General features: G+C 42.8%; 2 protein-coding genes across 2 annotated transcripts in view; one reads left to right on the top strand and one right to left on the bottom strand.

Annotated features, from left to right (window-relative positions):
• LRRC36 (leucine rich repeat containing 36) overlaps positions 1 to 4,958 on the bottom strand; it is a 56,440-nt gene extending 51,482 nt beyond the window's left edge. Inside the window, exon 1 of the mRNA XM_069549947.1 lies at positions 4,870 to 4,958. Coding sequence (XP_069406048.1) covers positions 4,870 to 4,939 — 70 coding nt within the window. The 5' untranslated portion in view covers positions 4,940 to 4,958. The remainder of the gene's footprint in view (positions 1 to 4,869) is intronic.
• Positions 4,959 to 5,547: 589 nt separating this feature from the next.
• The window catches only part of KCTD19 (potassium channel tetramerization domain containing 19), a 26,475-nt gene continuing 8,208 nt past the window's right edge, over positions 5,548 to 23,814 (top strand). Inside the window, exons 1-6 of the mRNA XM_069552400.1 lie at positions 5,548 to 5,552; positions 7,439 to 7,547; positions 18,883 to 19,033; positions 20,005 to 20,196; positions 21,433 to 21,564; positions 23,382 to 23,592. Coding sequence (XP_069408501.1) covers positions 5,548 to 5,552; positions 7,439 to 7,547; positions 18,883 to 19,033; positions 20,005 to 20,196; positions 21,433 to 21,564; positions 23,382 to 23,592 — 800 coding nt within the window. The remainder of the gene's footprint in view (positions 5,553 to 7,438; positions 7,548 to 18,882; positions 19,034 to 20,004; positions 20,197 to 21,432; positions 21,565 to 23,381; positions 23,593 to 23,814) is intronic.

Here is a 23,814-nt window from a genome sequence, read left to right as displayed (position 1 = left end):
GCAGTGAAACTGTTCTGTTGATACTGTAATGGTGTACACATGACTATATATTTGTCAAAACACACGGAACTGTACAACACAAAGAGTGAATCCTAATGTAGATTATAGATCTTAGTTAATAATAATATATTATTATTGGTTCAATAACCATAACAAATGTACTGTGTGAATGCAAGATATTAATTACAGGAAAACTGGAAGGGGATATAGAGAAGGTGTGACGAAGGAAGAGTATATGGGAACTCTGTACTTTCTGCTCAATTTTTCTGTAAACCTAAAACTGCTTTAAAAATTAAAGTCTATTAATAATAAATAGTTTTTTAAAGGAATCGAGTACACTTTGTGCTAAAATATGGACGAACCTTAATAATAACATGCTCAGTGAAAGAAGCTAGACACAAAGGCCACATATTGTATGATTCCATTTATATGAAATATATAGAACAAACAAATCCATGGAGACAGAAAGCAGATTTGTGGTTGCCTGGGACACTTATTGCCAGAAGCTGGAAATAAGGACTGACTGATTAAAGAATATGAGGTTTCCTTTTAGGCTCTGGAACTAGACAGTGGTGATGGTTATACAATGCATTAAGTGATACTGAAATGCATACTTTAAATTTTACAGGATGTGAATTATATCTCAAAGAAAAAAATACCAACTTTGAGGGCACCATATTGGTAGCTCTGTAGTATGCAATGACCAGTATCCAATGACCTAATACAATGAGAATCTTGTTACCATGGGGCAAAAGCTAAGGTCAGTTATGATTTCATTCACTGCCCTGCTGCATTTCACATGCCTTTCACTGTATTTTATTTCAAAAAGCAGACATTTTAACATTTCTAAAGGGAACTAGAATTATCAATCAAGTGATAAACTGCCACTTGGATAGATGTTCTTTGATGATTCATACGAAGTACAGGTCTTGGGCTTTCCTGGTGGCTCAGATGGTAAAGAATCCACCTGCAATTCAGGAGACCTGGGTTCTAACCCTGGGTCAGGAAGATTCCCTGGAGAAGGGAATGGTTACCCACTCTAGTATTCTTGCCTGGAGAATTCCAAGGACAGAGGAGCCTGGTGGGCTACAGTCCATGGGGTCTCAAAGAGTCAAACATGACTTAGTGACTAACACACACAGGTCTTAAGAGATTATGCACTCAGTTTCAACAGTTATAGAGTGAAGACAAATAGGCTGTAGAACAAATCAAACGCACGTTATAGATCTCAAGAACAACAGAATGATCTTCCAATTTTACTCCATGGGATATAATAACTCCAATGGGCAAAAACATGTTTTATTGATGAAAACAACAAGTAATTCCTTTATAGAAAACCATTTATATAGTTCACTTACAAACTGAATTAATAATAAAGTTTATTTATAATAATGATGAAAGAGTTTCAAATAAATAAAACAAATTAAAAAGGCCTCAGGAATCTACATGAAAGATCTCCCACTACTAAATTCAGGACAAATTCAGCATCAATTATAACAACTGCAAGGGACTGGAACACATCAAAATATTTAAATTCGTAAGTTTATAATATTAAGAAAACAATGCTACAACTAGTGAAGCTCATACACCTAGAGCCCAAGCTCCACAACAAAATAAGCCACCATAATGAGAAGCCCAGGCACTGCAACTAGAGAATAGACCCTGCTCACTGCAACTAGAAAAACCCAGCGCACAGCAATGAAGATCCAGCAGAGTCAAAAATAAAAGAAATTATTTTTTAAAAGAAATTACTGTTAAATATTTTTAGGTTTTATATGTGATTTTTAAAAGAGTTTTAATCTTTTGAAGATAAATACTAAAATATTCATGGGTTAAGTCATATGACTAGGACTTGTTTCAAACTAGACAGTGCACAGAGCTTTCCTGGTGGTCTAGTGGTTGAGAATCCACCTGCCAATGCAGGGGACACGGATTCCATCCCTGGTCCTGGAAGAGTCCACATGCCTTGTGGCAACTAAACCCATGTGCCACAACTACTGAAGCCTGTGCTCCTAGAGACTATGCTCTGCAACAAGAGAAGCCACCATAATCAGGAGCCCTTGCATCACAACTAAAGAGTAACCTACACTTTCTGCAACTACAGAAAGCCCACAAGCAGCATCAAAGACTCAACACAGTCAAAAGTAAATAAATAAATAAATCTTTAAAAAATAGTTCAGGGGACTGAAGGTAGATAGATGATAGGCAGGGTATAGATGAGAGAAGATTGACCATGAACTGATGATAACTATTGATATTAGGTTGATTGCAATTCACTATTCTGTCATCTTACTCTTGGATATATTTGTGAATTGCCATAATAAAAAATTATAAAGTAAGTACAAATGCTCATATATGTAGAGAATATGTAGAGAGAGCTATCCAAAATATTAATAACAGTGATCACTGTTAGGAAGGAAAACTGGGGCAGGGCCAAGGAGGGGGGGGTTGGGGCTCAAGACTTACTTTTCATAGTACAGTTATTATAGTACCCATATAATAAGTTAATTAATGGAATTATTTTTAGGAACCAAAAAGTATATAATTGCATATTTTATCTTCCTTCCTAGTAATTATCATCAGCCTGCAAATATGCTCTAGTGTATCATGTCTTTAAAAACTTGTTCTTAATTCCCCTTCATATCCTCTAGCTAATATTCCACTTATGCATTATCCTTTATAGCCAAATTTCTTGGCAAAAGTTTTTATCTTCTCTATTTCTTTTCCTTCACATATTATACCCTTTTCATCCCAACCTGGCCTGGCTTGCTTCCTCCCTTCTCTTCCCTAGTTAGTTACCAATGAGTTCCATGTTGCCAAATCTAACAGACACTTCTCTGCATTAGGTTGCTCAGCCTGTCAATAGCATTAGACACTTCTGACCACTCCCTCCTTGATACAGTGGTTGTGGTTTAGTCACTAAGTCCTGTCCAACTGTTGTGATCCCATAGACTGCAGCCCACAGACTCCTCTGGTGGTTTAGTTGCTAAGTCTTGCAACGCCATGGACTGTAGTCTGCTAGGCTCCTCTGTCCATGGGATTTTCCAGGCAAGAATATTGGAGCAGGTTGCCATTTTCTTCTCCAGGGGATCTTCCAGACCTAGGTATCAAACCCCAGTCTCCTGTGCTGCAGGCAGTCTCCGGCACTGCAGGTGGGTCCTTTACTGACTGAGCCACCAGGGAACTACTTGATACAGTGAAAGTGAAAGTGAAGTCATTCAGTCGTGTCTGACTCTTTGGGACCCTATGGACTGTAGCCTACCAGGCTCCTCCGACCATGGATTCTCCAGGCAAGAGTACTGGAGTGGGTTGCCGTTTACCCTTTATTAAATTCCAAAACATCACTTTCCTTCTCCCCTATTTAAGCTTTAAACATTGAAATGTCCTAGGGCTGAGTCTTAAGCCTTCTATTGTCTATCTACATTATCCAGCCCCATGGCTGTAAACCCTATTTATGGGACTTCCCTGGAAGGAGGGAGAGGGAAAAATATTTTTTTACTTTAGAGACTTTTGTATTGTTTCAATGGTCAGAATGAGGAAAATTAATTTTGTTATTCACATTTAATAAAAACAAAGAAGCCCCACCCCCCCAAATCCTGCCACATATTATTCTAGCTGGATAATGGAAGGCATATGTGTCCCCCTAATCAAATAGAATAAATTTTTTAAAACAAAGGAGAGGAAGAAAGAAAGAAAGGTACACCAGTATGTCAAGCCAATGAAGCTTTTCAAATTAGGGGAGCACAAAGTGGTTTGGAAACGAAAAACCTGAAATATCTACATCAATCTATTGATATGCACACCAAACCATCATGTAGTGTTTGTTACCAGCATATACTAATTTCGATAAATTTTAAATAAATTTAAATAAAATAAAACCAAATTATTGCATATTTCCCCAATAAAAAGTACTAGAGAAAGCAAGAAAGGCAACTTTTTGTTGTGGTTAGAGGACAGGCTCTGGAATCTGGATTAATAAACCATCGCTGCATTACTTAGGGCTGTGCGACTTGGGGCATGAGTCTTAACCTAATTTTCCTCAACCGTTAAATAAAGGGGAGTGGGGACAAAATTGAATCAGGAACGCTGATAACTTTTCCAACATTTCTACTCCATAAAAACTTGGAAAAGCAAGCTGCGTGAATCAGACCCTGGGTCAAAGGTGGGGTCAGCAGTCACTCTGCCAGGTTCAGCTCTGGGACGGAGCGATCTAAACGCTTCGATCTATCAGCTACTATTCCTTTTACCTCAGGCCCCTTTCTGAGTCTCATGAGGCGACACATACAGATGGATCAAGGAAATGGCCAAGTTCTAGAGGAGAAGACTGGACGAAGAGAGGGCTGGCTCATCAAGAAACATCCTTTCCTATTTCATCCTAATCAAGCAAGTTAGGGTGGAAGTTTCCGGAACTGCCAAAATCAACCTTTCGTGTCTCCTCCAAAAGCACCCCAACTTCGAATGGCCATTCTCACAGCTCTTCCCTTCTCCCACTAGTAGCCCCTCTTGGGGCTCAGTTTCCTCCCACTTAGTCCAGTTCTCTGTTCCTGGCCTCAGAGTCAGCTAACCTCGTTTCTCCTCCTCCCTTTTAGACTCTGCTCCCCTCCCTCAATTTCTTGCCCTCTGCCCCAGACTCGCCGGTAACTGCAGTTCCTTCACGGCTACCTCAGCGTAATCCCTCCTCAGCCTCAGGGGCCGCTCCTCTAATTTAGAGGGGCCCTCTACCTCAGGGAGCGCTTCTCTACCTCAGAGACCGCTCCTCTGTCGCCGTTCCCCCATGACTACCTCAGGTTCCTCTGCCTCGCCCTCAGTTTGCTCCCCTCAGCTTCGAACCCCATGCTCCCGACCCAGACCCTCCCAGCAGAGCCCTACCGGGCTGCTCCAGGGTCAGCGCCCCCAGGCGGCGGATGCCCTCCTCGTCCAGCTCCCACTGCTCCGCCATCCCTGCTCGCCGGCCCCGCGGCGTCGCTCACCTGTCGCGGCCCGCGAGACAGCCTGTCGCGCGCCAAGCCCCGCCCAGCGCAGCGAGGCCCCGCCCCGCCCCGCGCACCGCCGCGCTCCCAAGGTCCGTTATCGTCCTGGTCACGTGCCTGTCCACCCGCTTCTGGAGCCTGGACCATGGTATGGAGCCCACCCTGGCGGGGGCGCCAAAAACACTAAAACAGGGAGTGGTTGCGTTGTGGTCGAGGATTAGGGCTGTGGGGTTAGGGACCTGACTCTGGGACACAGGGTGGATATAGCCCCAGCTTTGAAGAGTCTGGGGGCTAGTTTTGAGGAGTCAGAAGAATCTGCCTGCTTTGTCAGTTGAAGTGTTGTAACTCTGAGGATGGAGGGTGGGACTCCAGGTCTGAAAGGTGAGGCTGTGCCTCGGACGGAGTAAAGTTCTTCAATCTCAGTGCTTGGGGAATGTTGACTTTGAGGCAAAGCGGTGGCCTGGTGGGTGAACGTAATGGCGGGTGGGGGATCTGAAGGATTGGGTTGGAGGGGAGCTCTCTAAAGCATGATGGAAAGCTCCCTGGGTCTGCGAAGTTGAGGTCCTGTCTGTAGACCATGAGGTAGTTCTAGTTCTAGAAATTGATTTGGAAGCGGGATCAACTGATTGATCTTTAGGGGTGAGGAATCAGTGTGGGGAAGAGAGATACACTCTTTGGGACAGAGCAGTGATGACTAGAGGCTACCCTGTTTCCTGCAGTCAATCTGACAAGCGTTTTGTCTTTCAAGAACTACAGGCCCCTGTAGGGCCAGCTAATCACCTTTAAGGAGAATAGAAAGCAAAATCGTGTTTGCTTGCATATTCATGCTTTCTGGTCTAGGTGGAGCCCTTACTCTCAGCTTGTCGTGCGTGTTCAGCCTTAGCCATGTTAAGGGAGGCCAGGATTTAAAAGCTTAGATTAGTTTATTAGATTGGTTTTTCCACCTCTGCTTCTCAGAGTCTTGTCACCATTTTACAATTTGTAATCCTTCTCTTCATGTCCCCTTTAATTCTTCTAGCCTCAAACATGACATGTGTAATTGTTTTTCTTTATATCTGAATATTTAAATCAGGCTTCTTATGAGAGAAAAGAACCTCACTCCCTTCTTCATTGCATGCATTTATTTTCTTTACCCAGATGTCAAAATTGGAGATGGCAGGTTTTTGTTGGAGAAGTGGACTTTTCCTCCCTTGAACAACCACCTTATTTTAACAATCTCCCCCACCTCCCAGCATTCTAATGCAGATTTTGAAACATTTAGAAAGTTTGAAAGAATTTTACAGTGAAACTACATAGCCACCACCTAGACTCTACAATGAACATTTCGCTGTAGTTGTTTAATCACATATCCTCTATCCATTCCTCCATTGATTCATCTTATCTTTTGATAAATTTAAAAATAAATTAGAAATATTGGTACACTGCACCTCAGTCACTTCAATGTGCCTAAGTTTTACCTAGAATTTGTTAACCTGAAACAATTAGGTTTTGTTTTTGACTAGTAAAACAGATTTGGGAACAGTAAAGAACTGCAACTTGGGACATGCAATTATGGTGAACCACATGCAAGTCTGGTAAAGTGGAAGAGAGGAAACTTTTGTAGAAGAGAAGGGGAAGTTGGGAAGGGCTGTTATAAAAAAAAAATACAACAGGAAACTGGGAGTTTGAAGTTTAGTGACTTTTCATTGGCTGAGTTGTGTCTCATTGGTTGAGCTGTCCCAGGCAAGGAGAAAATCATTCATCCTCTGTTGGCCAATAATAGGGTAGGAATTTTAACATCAGCTTGTCAATTTTTGCAAAAGAAAAATCAGTTGGAATTTTCATAGGGATTGTGTTTCATAGGGATCAATTTGAAGAGTATTGCTACCATAACAATATTGTCTTCTGATCCACAAATATGGAAAGATTTTCCATTTATTTAGGTATTTTAAATTATCTTTCAACAATGTTTTGAGTTTTCAGAGTACAAGTATTATACTTCTTTTGTTAAATTTATTCCTACTTTGTTCATTTTGATACTATTGTGAATGGAATTGTTCTCTTAATTTCATTTTTGTATTGTTCATTGCTAGCATATAAAAATACAGTTGATTTTTTATATTGATCTATACCCTTCAATCTTCTTGAACTTATTTCTAGTAATTTCCTAGTGAATTCCTCAGGATTTTCTATTGCAAGATGACATCATCTACAAATAGAGATAATTTTACTTCTTCCTTTCCAATATTGGTGCTTTTTATTTCCTTTTATTGCATAGATCTCTTTTCATTTTCCCTTTAGGAGGAGCCTGGTACGCCTCATGAGTCAGCAGAGGATTTGTTTCATTTCAATGTTGGGGGCTGGCATTTCTCGGTTCCCAGAAGCAAACTCGCTCAGTTCCCAGACTCCCTGCTATGGAAAGAGGCTTCAGCACTGACCTCTTCAGAAAACCAGAGGTTGTTCATTGACAGAGATGGTTCCACATTCAGACATGTGCACTATTACCTCTACACCTCCAAACTCTCCTTCTCCAGCTGTGCAGAGCTGAACTTGCTCTATGAGCAAGCACTGGGTTTGCAGCTGATGCCTTTGCTGCAGGTAAGATATGCATATCTTCCAGGAGTGGTGCTCAATAATATAGGCTTTACATTGCTGAAACTTTGTGTCCTTTTATATATTGGTTGCTGAGATGATCCTCTAATGAGAAAGTGTGATGAGAGAGTTAAAATATTAAACAGTACACTGGAAATGCATGTTCTGGATAAAGGATTTCATCCTAACTCTGCCTTGTCTATACCAGCGGTCACCACAGACCCCTGGATAGACCTTTCCATCCCCTGAGAGGGTGTTCTTAACTCTTGGAAATCCTAATTTAAGCTTAGTTTTGTTGTTGAATTTTGAAAGGTGAATACACTAGAAATTATAGGATTTACTACATGCATTGTGTTTGAGATTTAAAATCTGAAAGATGTGTCAGATAACATTACTTATGTAATGTTCATTGTGCCTGTTAGGTACACAGTGTTCACTTACAGCAAAGCAAAAAGTCCTGCAAACTGCAGAATCTTTCCTTTGTCTTCACTTCTCTGTTTTCCAAGACTATTCTTTTCTTGGTATAAGAGCTTTAAATACCTTTACTTTGAAACCATCATAATATCACCAGAGAACATTACCTTCTTTCCTAATTTTTCTTCCAACTACAGAAATCATTTCTATGGTTTATCTTAAGTAGTTTATTTTTTGTTTTTAAACAATGACTTTTTTAACTTGGAAGAGCTAAATATTATAACCGGGAAGGACCGTTGGTCTTGCTCCATATTAATTTCACTGTCTGGACAAGGTGGTGTTTACTCTGTCTTCAGAAGCACTGACTCAACAAGCCACAGTGCAGCTCAGTGTGCTACCAACTATGCCTCCCCAACACCTCAAAGAGGAGAACTATGTAGTCCCTGTATATCTGGATCATATAGGATCGAGAACATTTCACAATGCATGTTGTTATGGACACTATTTACTAAATCAGTATTTAATATTTAAAAGGTATTATATATTTGGAAATCAAAATCCATATACTCCAGTGCAAATTGTTGTATATTCTTTTTATTTTTTTTTAAGTTCAGTTCAGTTCAGTCGCTCAGTCGTGTCCGACTCTTTGCGACCCCATGAATCGCAGCACGCCAGGCCTCCCTGTCTATCACCATCTCCCGGAGTTCACTCAGACTCACGTCCATCGAGTCCGTGATGCCATCCAGCCATCTCATCCTCTGTTGTCCCCTTCTCCTCCTGCCCCCAATCCCTCCCAGCATCAGTCTTTTCCAATGAGTCATCTCTTCACAGGAGGTGGCCAAAGTACTGGAGCTTCAGCTTTAGCATCATTCCTTCCAAAGAAATCCCAGGGTTGATCTCCTTCAGAATGGACTGGTTGGATCTCCTTGCAGTCCAAGGGACTCTCAAGAGTCTTCTCCAACACCACAGTTCAAAAGCATCAATTCTTCGGCACTCAGCTTTCTTCACAGTCCAACTCTCACATCCATACATGACCACAGGAAAAACCATAGCCTTGACTAGACGGACCTTTGTTGGCAAAGTAATGTCTCTGCTTTTGAATATACTATCTAGGTTGGTCATAACTTTTCTTCCAAGGAGTAAGCATCTTTTAATTTCATGGCTGCAGTCACCAAGTTACCCACCTGAAATAAAAATTTTTTCAATTATCCCAGGAACTGAACACTAGAATTGCTTATAATTGCTTCAAATTCACTTCAGGACCTGGAATGTCAAGATAGCTGCTGACTTTTTTTTGGTTCCACCGTATGACTTCTTCCCCAACCAGGGATCAAACCCAGACCCTTAGCAGTGGAAATGCAGAGTCCTTATACTGAACTGTCAGGGAATTCCCAAGCACCATTTAATGGGGGAAAGGAGTGAGTCAGTTGTTCATTGCAGAAAATCAAAGAGATCTATGCAACTTTTTGAAGAACTATTTTAAAGAGCACAAGGCTATTACACAATTTATCAAGCCCTTTAATTCCTTTGATGTCCTTATTTCCCAAATTGAGACAAAATATATTTGGGAAGCAATTTCTAAATGGGAGGTAACAACTCAGCAGCCAATGAATTGGTCCAATTCCAAAGTTGCAAGTTGTGTGAGCAGTAGCAGTATTTGAAGAATCATATGGATCTGCCTCCCAAAACAGACCATAAAACAAGTGCTTATGTTTCAGAAATGTTGCTCTCAAAGAAATAAACATTTAGGCCAACCCAGCTTAAGTGGTATTTATTCACTGAAGCAGAGTGTAAATACAGCTGGAGAAAAACACAGCAATCTCAAGCAAATCAATAGCCTCACACATTTCCATCACTTTCCTTACTGTTAAGCCCTGTCCATGTACTCAGGTTCTTGCCCAAATGTATAAACAGTTTGCTTGGAGAAAACGGAGTTTGCCAGTTCTTAGTCTAAAGACCCTCCTCAGGCAGCTGGCTTTAATGCATTTAGCCAGTATTTACTGAAAATTTTCTAGGTACCAGACATTATTCCTCTGGGTTTTAAGGAACACATAGGATGACCCAATAAAAATATAATGTTAACCACTTTTGTGAGCCATATTTTTCTAGTAGACACATAAAAAAAAGCAAGTGAAATTAACAGTATATTTTATTTAACTCAGTACTTAAGTGTTATCATTTCAATATGTAATCGATATTTTCTTTTTTATAAAGTATTTATTTTTAATTCATTTATTTTTGGCTGTTCTGTGTCTTCATTGCTGCACACAGGCTTTCTCTGGTTGCAGTGAATAGGGGCTACTCTTTATCTGTGGTGCATGGTCTCCTCATTGTGGTGCCTTCTCTTGTTGCGGAGCATGGGCTCTATGAGCACAGGCTTTAGGACACTCAGGCTTCAGTAGTTGTGGGGCATGGGCTTAGTTACCCTGCTCATGTGGAATCATCCCACACCAGAGGTCGAACCTGTATTCCCTTCACTGGCAGGCAGATTCTTTAGTCATTGGATCACCAGGGAATTCCACGTAATCAGTATTTTAAAATTAATATATTTTACATTCTTTTCATGTACCAAGTCTTCAAAATCTGATGTGTGTTTTACACTTACAGCACATCTCAGATTCAGGCTATCACATTTCAAGTAGTCAATAGCCACATATTGGACAACACTATTCTAAATTGTTCTAACCTATTAGTGCTGCTCATTGTAGAGTTCTTCAGATTTAGCCCCTAACAATAAAAATGGGACTTTGCCTCCCACTAACTAAAGTTCCCATGCTCTTAACACGTGGCATATCCTACTCAGGATTATCTATAATATAGTAAGTTTTGTTGGAAAACCATACAGGAACCAACTAGTAGAATGAGATAGCAAGCCTCTGGAGGATAGGTGGTTGAGCTCACAGTCCTACTCTGCTCTCTACCCTTCCTCATTCCCTCACATCCCTACCCTTTATCTCTCTCATTCCTCCTTGCCATCTACCTGCCCATCCTACTTCCTTCCGGCCTATAGCTTTGGCCTTCAAAGGGCACACTCAATACCTATTATTGTCTTGATTCTAAGTGTAACATTAACATGTATTGAGCACCAATCACAGGCAAGTACTGGAGACACAGAATGAACTATATAGTCATATAAGGTCAGATAGAGGTGTGTGCTATGAAGAATAGAGCAAGGTTTCCTGTGTAATAGTGAAAGAGGAAGACATTTCTGTATTCTAGAACTTCTTGGGGTTTCAGAATGTGTTTATATGATTTTCTCTTTAAAAAATTTATTTGGTTCACTTGTTTTTTGTTAATTTCTTGGCCACATTGCATGGCATGTGGGATCTTAGTTTCCCAACCAGAGATTGAACCCACGCTCCCTGTATTGAAAAGGCAGCCTTAACCCCTGGACCACCAGGGAAGTCTCTGATTTTCTTTTTTTCATGTGTAACATTTATTTATTCTATCAGTCACCACCCTTATAGTACTGGAATATGTTGAAAGAATAAAACATTTATATCTAATCTGTTTTTTAATATACAGTTGTGTAGTATGTCATAAGGAGATAGGAAGTGACTGAGGTCAGCTACTCCTTTAGAAAGAGTGGTCAGGGCTGGATTTATTGAAGGCAGTATTTGAGCAGAAGACTGAATGAAAAGGGGATAAGATATGGAGATGTCTAGGAAAAAGCTTTGAGGCATAAGAACAACAAACACAAATGCCCTGAGGTTAGAATGGCTTGGAAGAGGCAGACTCAGCGGCCATTGTCAGGTGCAGTGAGAAACAGGGAGATACCAGGACTTCCCTGGTGGTCCAGTGGTTAAGACTCCACACTTCCACTGCAGGGGACAAAGATTCAACCCCTTGTCAGGGAACAAAGATCCAACATGCCACACTGTGGTGGTGGGGAGTAGAGCGATGTCAAAAGTAGATGAGGTCAGAGGTCAGAGGATGTTACAGATCAGATCTTGCAGAGTTGTATAGGTGACTATACAGGATCTATTCTAAATGTTATAGGTAGCTTTTAGAGATGTTTAAATAAAGAAATAAAATTATCAAATTTAAAATTTTAAAAGATCATTATAGCTTGAGTTAAACAATGGTTGTACAATGTCAGAAACATGAGCAACAAAAGAATAAGATGAATTTTGAATTTCATCAAAATTCTAAAATTGTCCTTCAAAGGACACCATCGAGAAAGTGAAAAGACAACACACAGAATGGAACAAAATATTTGCAAATCACTTATCTGATAAGGGACATGTATTCAAAATACATAAAGAACTCTTACAACTAAACAACAGAAAGACAATCAAAATGAGCAAAGGGGATTACCCTGCTGGTCCAGTGAAAGTCCACTGGAGAGTTGAGAGTCCACCCTCCAATGCAGGGGACACGGATTAGATCCCTGGTCCAGGATGATCCCACATGCCACAGAGCAAGTGGGCCCATCTGCCGCAACTACTGAGCCCGAGCTCTAGAGCCCATGAACGACGACTAATGAGCCCACGTGTTGCAACTACTGAAGCCTGAGTGCCTAGAGCCTATACTCTGCCAACAAGCATAACCACCACAATGAGAAGCCCGCACATTGCAATGAAGAGTAGCCCCTGCTCACTACAACTAAAGAAAGTCTGCACTCAGCTACAAAGATCCGGTGCAGCCAAAATAAATAAATTTAAAAAGGATTTGAATAGACATTTCTCCAAAGAAGATATACAAATGGGCAATAAGCACATGAAAAGGTGCTCAATATCACTAGCCATCAAGGAAATGCAAATCAAAACCACAATTAAGTTACCACTTCATACCCACTAGGATGCTTCTCATCAAAAAGACAGCAACAGGTGTTGGCAAAGATAGGGTGAAATTAGAACCCTCATACACTGCTGATAGGAATGTAAATTTGTACAACCTCTTTGGCAAGCAGTCTGGCAGTTCCTCAAAAAGTTAAACATGGTGTTACCATATGACCCAGCAGTTCCACTCCTAGGTATATACCCAAAATAAATTAAAACCTACAGAATGTCCGCACAGACACTTCTAGACAGATGTTCATAGCAGAATTATTCATAAAAGCCAAAAAGTGAAAACAACCTGTATGTTCATCAGTTGATGAACAGAGATGAACAGACAAACAAAATGGTATATTTATACAATGAAATGTTATTTGTCAATAAAAGGAATGAAGTACTGATACCTGTAACAATGAAAATGAACTTTGAAGTGTTATGCAAAGTGAAAGAATCAGACGCAAAGGACCGTATATTGTATGATTCCATTTATATAAAATGTGCAGAATAGGCAAAGTTACAGGGACAGAAAGTAGATCAGTGGTTGCCTAAGGCCAAGGTACAGGGTGAGAAGGATATAGTGAGCAAAAATGGGCAACGGACTCTAAAATGAGCATAGGGTTTCTTTTTATTATGTTAAAATAGATTGTGATGATGGCTGCACAATTCTGTGAATATGCTAAATATTACTGAATTGTATAATTTAGGTGAGTAAATTTTTTCATTTATATATATAATATGAAATTTATTCACATTACATCTCCTGCATTGGCAGGCAGATTCTTTATGACTAACACCACCTGGGAAGCCCATATAATATGAAATTTATTCACATTAGAAATAATATGAAACATTTCAATAGAGCTATAAAAAATCATTAACTTCTGGCTTAACATTAGGAGTCAACAAACTACGTCATGAACCAAATTCAGCCCATTACCTTTTTTGTACAAGTTATGAACTAAGAATTGTTTTTATATTTTTAGACGGTTGAAATAAATCAAAAGAAATATATTTGTGACACATAAAAATTATATGAAAGTCAAATTTCAGGGTTCTGAGATGCGGGCTCAGAGGGAAAAATCAGGAGTTTGGATGTGAATGTATTAAGTTTGACAGGCAAGAAAACGGTGCTCGTTAAAAATCTGGATGATGATGGGGGCAGACAGCCAGATGTATAGATCTGGAATTCAGGGAAGTGGTCAGGTCTAGAGACATAAATTTGAAGTCCTCAAGGTTGGTATGTAAATCCTCAAGCCTGGATGGTTACGAATGTCGTATCTTGTTCACAGGGGGAGCAAAACTAGTCATTACAAGTCTGTACATTAATGCCACAGTGCTTCCTAGATTTTTCTGTGTAATTCGGGAAGTCCCCTTTGTGTAAATGTAAGCTGCTCCAAGCCTCACACATACTGTCAGCTTGGTTGGGAGCCACAGCTGCTACTGCAAAGTGCGAAATTTTTCTTCAGGATAACTCACAAGGCTTCATGGTTCATGGCAGACTTGATTCCCTTTTTCTTGCCTGCCTTAAGTCCACCAAGGACTTAGTATGTTGACAGTACATGCTAATTGTATTTCCTTTTTCATGCCTTCTAAGGACTTGTAAGTTTAGAAACTTGAATTGTTCCACCTGTGAGTGTTCTGCTACCAGCAAGCAAACCAAATAAGCCTGCAACCCTTGTGCTCAAGGGGGCCAGAGAGTTTTTATGTTGATCACACTTTTAAGGAAAAAAGACCACTGACAAGTCTCACATTTCCAGTTTCTTATGAGACAGATTTCCACTGTGATCTTGTAAAGGAAGGTTTCATAAACAGCAGATACTTACCCCAACAGTGTACCTCATCTGTAGATGTGGGTAAGTGGACAACTCAAGTATAAATGCTTCAACATGGCATCAGGGCTCCTCACAGGACAGCCCATCTGCTTGTCCTGGCTCACGTCCCAACACATAGATAAACCTACATGCATGCATAGACACACATGCATGCAGACATGTGCACACTCGCACACATACACACACGCCCACCTCTTAATGTCCAGTCATGTCACTGATCACCCTAAATGCTTCATCTCAACATTTTTTCACTTGCTGTTCCCACTTTCTAGAACATTTCCCCTTCAAGAATTAGCCGAAATGAGGCCCACAGAAAGACTAGCCTGATATTTCCGGGTAGTTTGCCTCTGCTCGGGCTTCCCTGGAGGCTCAGAGGGTAAAGCGTCTGCCTGCAACGCGGGAAACCTGGGTTCGATCCCTGGGTTGGGAAGATCCCCTGGAGAAGGAAATGGCAACCCACTCCAGTATTCTTGCCTGGAAAATCCCATGGATGGAGAAGCCTGGTGGACTATATACTCCATGGGGTAGCAAAGAGTCGGACACGACCGAGCGACTTCACTTCACTTGCCTCTGCTCTCAGATCAGTGCTAATTCTGTTGGGAGCATGTATTCAAATGTCTTCCTCCCTCACTAGCTTGTATTCTTTTCATGTTTACATTCCCAGCATCACAGTACTGGGCCCATAGAGGGGTGTAATAAATATGTGCTGACCGAACACTGAATGATGTATCCAAGATAATGAGTGATGGCTATTTCAGGGTGGGGGACTGGAGCTAGCAGTGGAGGGGCAGGTTAGAGATGCTGATAGGTGTGTCTTATTTGGCTTGTTTGGCTGATAACATCTATTCTGCGTATCCTTTTGTTCAACCGATCTTGCTCCTCTGAGCTTCCAAGTGGTGCTGGCCCTTCTTGTCTTTACAAAGCACTTGGAGATTTGCAAGCTCCCCCAGGCTCTCTTACCATCACATTCCTTCCAACAGCCCACATCAGAGCATAAGGCTTCTCTGAGCACTGCTGCTGTTTTGGAAAAGCTCAGTTAAGTCCCAGGGCTCTGCCAGTAGGACATTTGTCAGCCATCTTTTGGCAACTGTGCATACACACACTCGCCCCCATGCCATCAGTCTTGTGTTACTTCTGATTGACATGTTTTCACTATAATCTGAGCCAAAAGCAACATTAATTACCTTGTGCTAGCAGTTAGCCATTTGAATTTGGGTCTGTATTTCCCTAAAGAAATCCTCCCTCTAATTTCTAGGTCATAACATATGAAGAGTAAAAGTATTAGGAGTAGTATTCAGGCAGACAAAAGGGGAATTAAAGTCCATGGAAGACCAGCCACATTCTGGCAACTTTAGTCAGCAAAGCCAAGGGGCAGCTAAAAGCATAAGCTCTCTGAAATGCTCTTCACTCATTCATTCATTCCACCAAAATATATTGAGATCCCACAAACACTACTGTGGTTGCTGTAAATGCAGCAGAGAACAAAACAGACAGGGTCCTCATGGTCTTGAAGGTTATATATATTCGTGGAGACTGGCAGACAGTAAATAAACAAGTAGGTGTTATTGAGAATAATAAAGCAGAGTAAAGGGATTAGGGGTTCCATGGATTCTTAGAGCAGCCAAATGACTTCCCATGAGTGGAAGGCCTTATATTTCTAGAAATCAGAGGAAGGATTGTCTGAGAGAGTTTAGGAAAAAACCTAGTTGAGGCTCCTGGGTCTAATACATGCAGCATGTTCTTGACTGGCAAGAATTGCAATCCTTATAGATTTACTTGTTTGGGTTTTTTTTTCCCTGTTTTAGATTTGTCAAACACCTCTTGGAGGAAACGATACTGCTCACACTTTACATTAGTGGAAGTAGCAGGAAATGGAGACAATTTATAAAAATTTCATTTTTATAAATTAGACCATTCCTTCAACTAGCACACCTCTCAAGCTAATTGAACTCTCACTTCTGACCTGCCTCAAAGGACACACCTGGGTACCAAACAGCACCTCCAAATAGGGGATTTAGGTCCATCCTCAAACAGATTGTTCTCCTGGGTGGCATTTCGCTCCCTCAAGATGTCCCCTCCCCAGAGGTCAATTTAGAATTGTTCAAGAGTGCCACTGTTCCTTCCACTGAGACAGAATCTCAGGATTTAAATCTGCTGCTGCTGCTGCTAAGTCGCTTCAGTCGTGTCTGACTCTGTGCCACCCCAGAGACGGCAGCCCACCAGGCTCCCCTGTCCCTGGGATTCTCCAGGCAAGAACACTGGAGTGGATTGCCATTTCCTTCTCCAGTGCATGAAAGTGAAAAGTAAAAGTAAAGTCACTCAGTCGCGTCTGACTCTTAGCGACCCCATGGACTGCAGCCCACCACACTCCTCCGCCCATGGGATTTTCCAGGCAAGAGTACTGGAGTGGGTTGCCATTGCCTTCTCCTATTTAAATCTGCAGATGAACTAAATGGCCAGTTCAGGTTCTTGTGATCTGGTTAGATTAGAATAGGCTTTGAATGATAGGATGTCTCTTGCAAGCTCTCACTAGTTTCACTCCCTTTTCATACTACTTCACTCAATTTTGTTGTTGTTGTTGTGCCAGGTCTCAGCTACAGCAGGCAACCATTTCTCGAATGAATGACAGACTCTCTTCTGCTGTTTCACATATGCACTTTTCTCTTCCATTGTTCATTGCCTCCAGGAAAGCGCTCCCCATGACCCCACCATTATCCAGTCCTTCCACAAATCCACCAGCCACTCAAAGTTGGGAAGATTCCCCACTGTGGTCCCCTCCTTTTGCAGGTCTTAAGCAGTTATGGGGGTGCAGTTTATAGCCATGGCCACCAGAGGGCTCTTCTCAAAGCTCAGGATTCCTTGGGCAGCTTTTGGAGAGCACCTGTAATGTCAAGGCTGTATATTGTCACCCTGCTTATTTAACTTATATGCAGAGTACATCACGAGAAACGCTGGGCTGGAAGAAACACAAGCTGGAATCAAGATTGCCGGGAGAAATATCAGTAAACTCAGATATGCAGATGACACCACCCTTATGGCCAGAAAGTGAAGAGGAACTAAAAAGCCTCTTGATAAAAGTGAAAGTGGAGAGTGAAAAAGTTGGCTTAAAGCTCAACATTTAGAAAACAAAGATCATGGCATCTGGTCCCATCACTTCATGGCAAATAGATGGGGAAACAGTGGAAACAGTGTCAGACTTTATTTTGGGGGGCTCCAAAATCACTGCAGATGATGACTGCAGCCATGAAATTAAAAGACGCTTACTCCTTGAAAGGAAAGTTATGATCAGCTTAGATAGCATATTCAAAAGGAGAGACATTACTTTGCCGACAAAGGTCCGTCTAGTCAAGGCTATGGTTTTTCCAGTGGTCATGTATGGATGTGAAAGTTGGACTGTGAAGAAAGCTGAGCACCGAAGAATTGATGCTTTTGAACTGTGGTGTTGAAGAAGACTCTTGAGAGTCCCTTGGACTACAAGGAGACCCAACCAATCCATTCTAAAGGAGATCAGTCTTGGGTGTTCTTTGGAAGGACTGATGCTAAAGCTGAAACTCCAATACTTTGGCCACCTCATGTGAAGAGTTGACTTATTGGAAAAGAGTCTGATTCTGGGAGGGATTGGGGTCAGGAGGAGAAGGGATGACAGAGGATGAGATGGCTGGATGGCATCACAGACTTGATGGACGTGAGTTTGAGTGAACTCCAGGAGTTGGCGAGGGACAAGGAGGCCTGGTGTGCTGCAATTCATGGGGTCGCAGAGTTGGACACGACTGAGCGACTGAACTGAACTGTGTAGTAAGCATGTTCTTAAATTAGTTTCACACTGAATCTGAGGTGTTCTGTCCATTATGAGGCTCTTAGAGAATAAAACAGCCACTCCAGTGTTCTTGCCTGGAGAATCCCAGGGACAGGGGAGCCTGGTGGGCTGCCGTCTATGGAGTTGCACAGAGTTGGACATGACTGAAGCGACTTAGCAGCAGCAGCAGCAGCAGAGAATAAAACTGGTCATGTGGTGCCTTTAGAGGACTACTTTTTAATTATTAACTATAAATTACTCTTAAAGTTGTATAAGATAATATTTATCACTCAAAATTATAAAGCAGAAAAAACTGCCTCAAAATCATAAAGGAAATATTCATCAATATTTTGAATAACAGCATATCATCTTATAGACTTAAATTTTTACCTGAATTGAGTGAGGGATTCAATTTATTTCAAAACACTTTAGCAAATCCTAGTATTTTTATTTTACCCCAGGATTGGTAGATATTTACTTGGTTTAAAATTTTCAAAGCAATAACCTTCTTTATCTAACAGACTCTAGATAATCTGAAGGAAGGGAAACACCATCTACGTGTGAGGCCTGCAGACATACCTGTTGCTGAGAGAGCATCTCTGAACTACTGGCGAACATGGAAGTGTATCAGCAAACCCTCAGAATTTCCTATAAAAAGCCCAGCCTTCACAGGTATCACCACAAGCTGACCTTTTCTGAAGCCCAGATTGGCTTTCCATTTGCTTACTCTAACAGAAGTGGAGAGTGCCCTGATTTCTGAACTAGTTCTAAATGATTTCTCTACCTTTCTGGCATCTCCTTTGATTTTGTACCTGCCATGTGCCCTCTGCATGGCTGCTTACCCACTGGAACCAAGCATCCTTCTCCATGTTCATTCCTCTGCATACTGGTTTCATCTGGACAAGGCTAGGCTGCCCTCCACCCTGTCCTAGTGGTCAGGGAACTCTTACCATCACCTCTAACCACCACACAAGGAATGTCTCCAAATGATCACTGCTTGGTGGGTGTCTTGTAGTATAGACTGACCTATTTGAGACACAAGAATAGACATTCATGATTACTGATGGTTTACAGCTTTGGGGAGAGGTAAAAGGATCTATTTTATCTGTAGGTCATTTATCTGTAGTTGGTTTGACCAATTAGAAAGAAACAAATGAGTAAACCAGTATGAATTTTTCAAAATTATTTTTCTATTTTATTACTTAAAAAAACTAAACTTCTCACCATAGCCCACCCCAGGCCCTTTCTTACTATCCTAACTTCATTTTGGCCATTTCCCTCCCCCATGCCTTCCTAAGCTCTGGTCACCTTGGCTCCCTTTCATTCCATGAATCTGCAAGTAATGTCTCCCCAGCTGGAAACCAGTATGAATTTAATGACTTTAAGTATATGAGCCAAAATCTCACATGTCCCACGGCCCTTCACTGTAGAATAGATAGATTTCTCTTGCCCTGTTCCCCACCACACCCTTGCCAAACCTAGGGATACACTGAAAGGAGTGAGAAGGAGGAGGCATCTGGCAGGGGCCATCTCTGGGATGGTCTCTCCAGCTTCCTCTGGGCCTCCTGGGTCAGTGAGCACCCCACCTCTGAAAGCCCTGACCTCTGGAAGTTGGTGATGCCCTTCTGCACATTTTCCTCCAGGCCTACATGATAAGGCGCCTTTGGGACTCATGGATACACCATTGTTAGACACAGAAGAGGAAGTGCACTACTGCTTCCTGCCCCTAGACCTGGTGGCCAAGCATCCAAGCCTGGTGACTGAAGACAACCTGCTGTGGCTGGCTGAGACCATGGCCCTGATCGAGTGCGAGTGCAGCGAGTTCCGCTTCATTGGTGATTGTTTTATCATGGGGAGGGGAGGTGTGTAGGGGTGGGGTGGATAGGTGTGTAGGTGTGTAGGGTGGATAGGGCCCATCCACCCCTCCTGACCCCACACCCCTTGGAGGCCCAGCTTGGGCCTTAGGGCCTCAAGACCTTCCCCGAGCAGAGCTGGTAGAAGCATGACAGAGCCTTCCTGGAGGCAGATGGATTCCCAACCTTAGGCTGCCACTAGCCTCAGGGCTATTTTATTCCCTGTTCATTTTGGAAGGGCCTGGGTGTAAAGGGGCACTGGAAACCACCTGTAGTGTTATCAGGGGCCACAAGAGTTGATGTGAAGGGCAAGACCCTGAGCAGAACTCCAAACTACTCTTATTTCTCTGCTTTTATGTATCCATCTAGGCTGTAGACTTCAGTTTCTCTTGCTATAAAATGAGGAAATAGAGTTGTTTCAAAGGATAATCCCCCCCTGCTCTCATCTGCACTAAACTCAGGATAAAAGGGAAGAAGAGGGGATGTTGAAGGGTTCCCCCAAATCATTGCAGAATTGTCTGCTTAAGCTAGTGGCCTAAAGAGGGATAAAACTTTCAACCCTGGACAGAAGAGAGCCTCTGTTCTGCATTGCCCAGGACAGGCTCTGGTGAGGTGTGAACTGAACTGACTCTAAGATGCTGCTGCTGCCTAGACGAACAGGGAAGGAAACACCCAAATGGTACTGGGGCCCAAATGCCTTGGACCCCAGCCTTTCCTGTTCATAGTCACCTGGGAAGTTGTCTATAATATGTTTCTGAACCTCCAAGTTGATTCACACAGGACAGTAGCGCTGGCTCCATCTCTGCCTCCCACACTGCATCCAGGCAGGGGCAAACTGCACGCGCCACCTGCCAGCCCAGGCCCTTCCTCTCTAAGCGACAAGACAGCTCCCTCTTTTGGAATGACCTGCTCTTGGGTCAAGACTCAGAGGGTAAGTCTCAGGGCCAGTGTGCTCACCAGGAGAGCCTGCCTGGCTTGGGAGCCAGGCCATGGGAAGCCACACCCATGGACTCAAACACAGGAAAATAAAGTAATTTGAGATCTTTCACCTTGAAAACCACAGACTGAAAGCTAATCTAACCAGGTATGTTCAGAAATTGTTTCAGAACAAGGAGAGCCTAGGATAAGCTGCAGCATCAAAAATCTCCCAAAACCTGGACCTACAATTAGATCAGAAATAAACTCCTTAACCCATTTTGTTTCCCTTTGCTTTTCAAGTGAATTTTCTCCGCTCACAGAAGATTTTGCTACCAGATAATTTCTCCAACATAGATGTGCTTGAAGCAGAAGTGGAAATTCTGGAAATCCCTGAGCTCAGTGAAGCTGTGAGGTTGTACCGAATGAACATGGGTATGTCTCCAGGGGAAACGTGCCCTCCCCTTGACATCCTAGAGCAGTCTGGGCTTTGACCAGAAAAGCCAAAAACAAACATCTTCCCTCCCACCAACCACTTTGGTTGGTGGTGACAGAAGCAGGTGTTTTGACTGACTTAGAATCTGAGAAGAGAAATTTCAGCCTGAAACCTGGCATGCCCTCTGTCTGCTCAGTCTTCCCACTGAAATGTAGATAGCTCAGCCCAGACTGGCTGGAGAGGGAGGCTGGGCCTGAGGGCAGGTTTCCCAAGGTCAGGGGAGGTCTGCCCTCCTTTTGAACAAGTCAAACAATTGGGAACTTACAACTAACCCCCACCTGCCACTCCCGTCCTTCTTCTTCCAGGCACAGCTGGAGGGCATGGGAAATTCTTGGGCGAATTCCCCATAGTACTTCAGTTATCCCACCCACCCCCAAATTCCCTTGTCCTTCCTACTTCGAACCCCTGGCTGCTGTGCCTGTTTCTGCCTGCTCCTGCTACTTCCTGACCCTGGTCCAGTCCAGGCCTTCAGGCTCCCAGTCCAACGTCATGCTAATTTGTTCCTCACATTTTTTTATTAGCCTTTCACCATCTCATTTCGAAACCCTGCATGTCCATGGAAGCTACTGTATATACTGCAAGAGTCAACTACCTTTGCATGGCCTCAGTGCGCATTCTGAGAATGCATAGAACTCTTACACATGTGAAGTTTGGCCTGCATGTTGCCAGATATTTATTCTGTGGGAATCAGATCTTCCCTGCTTTGAGGCCCAGTTCTCCCAGATTTCTCCCCAGGCGATTGGAGTCCTATTCTATTTGGGGGTAGTAGAATCCTGCTGCAGGTCTCAGGAGCCTCTTAGGATCTTCCAATCCACTTCAGAGGGTGTGAGTTCAAACCTCTCCCCCAGGTCTTCTGTTCCTCAGAGAACAGAAGTCAGAGAGCTGAGCATAGCAGGGCCTGCTGCTCAGGAGTTATGTGAAGATAGAAGGGAGGCATGCTGCTGGACAGGCTCTGTAAGCCATCAGCAGCCCCCCAAACACAAACCCTGTTTTTTTGCCTTTCATAAAGTACCATAAGTAAGGGAAACAGCCCTGGTAGTCTTGAAAACAGAGTTACCCTCAAACCCCTGCTCTGGCCTACCTAGCTTTGCTGTTTGGGGCAAGGTACTTAGTAACTACGCTCTCAGGACATAGTTTCCTCATCTGTGATAGGAGGAGAATACCACTCCCCTGCAGGGTTGGAGACAACCCACAAAAATTACCCGGCAGCTTGCCTTTGGCCCACGGGTGCCACTGGGCCAGGCTCATATAGACTGAGCATTATGGCCACTGCAGGAGAACAGTGAGCCAGGAACACGAACACCCAACCCACAAGTAACACTAGACAGTGCGTCTCGGGAAAATTCTGCCCAGGCGTGTTAGGGACTGAGTCTGGGAAGCCTGTAATGATATCAGGTTCTCTGCTATAGTTGTCGTTCTTTACCCATGGATAATTAGAGCAGAGCTTAGAACTAAGGGAAATTCCTGCTGAGACTGGGCCCGATGGCTGTTCTGAAATTCAAGTGTTAGTGATACAGCAAATTAATCCATCTCCCACACCCACCTTACCTCCCAGTGGATAGTTTTGACCTCAAGCAGACTGAATATAAAAACTATACTGATGTTCAGCAGATTCAGATGTGGCTGTGCAAGGAAATAAGTTCCCACTAAGCCTCTTCAGTACAGATTCAAGACAACAGTTGGAAGCAAGACCCAAAGCTTCCAATACTGTTTTGACCATGAGCACCCTAGGAGTCACCCTTTCTCTCCGGCACAGGTGGCTGTTCCCGGACCTCCTGTCCTCCTCCAAGCCCTGGGAAGGGGGGCCGTTCAGCAGGCCTAGAGTCCGTGAAGCCACTGTACATGATGGCCCTGAGTCTGCTTGTCAAGTACCCAGACTCTGCACTGGGACAGCTCCGCATCGAGAGCACACTGGACGGGAGTAGACTGTACATCACCGGGAACGGGGTCCTCTTCCAGCATGTTAAGTAAGGCCCTCCTTAGAGAATGCTTGTCCCACTCAAGCTGAGCTTTACCTTTCTCTAGGCTCAGCCTGGGGCCCTGTCCATGAGTCAGAGGAAATACAGGACAAACCCATCATTTTAGCCACTCCCACCATCTGCATCAGCACCACCAAATCTGGGCCTCAGAGGAGAGGCCTGGTGCCAAGGTGTATGGTTCCTAAGGTTCAAAGGTCTCAAACTGTTTCA

Source organism: Ovis canadensis, chromosome 14 (genome assembly GCF_042477335.2).
Source record: "Ovis canadensis isolate MfBH-ARS-UI-01 breed Bighorn chromosome 14, ARS-UI_OviCan_v2, whole genome shotgun sequence".
In the NCBI taxonomy this organism is placed as follows: Eukaryota; Metazoa; Chordata; class Mammalia; order Artiodactyla; family Bovidae; genus Ovis; species Ovis canadensis.
Note: the sequence above shows the minus strand (reverse complement) of the source record. Positions and strands in the feature narration are given on the sequence as shown.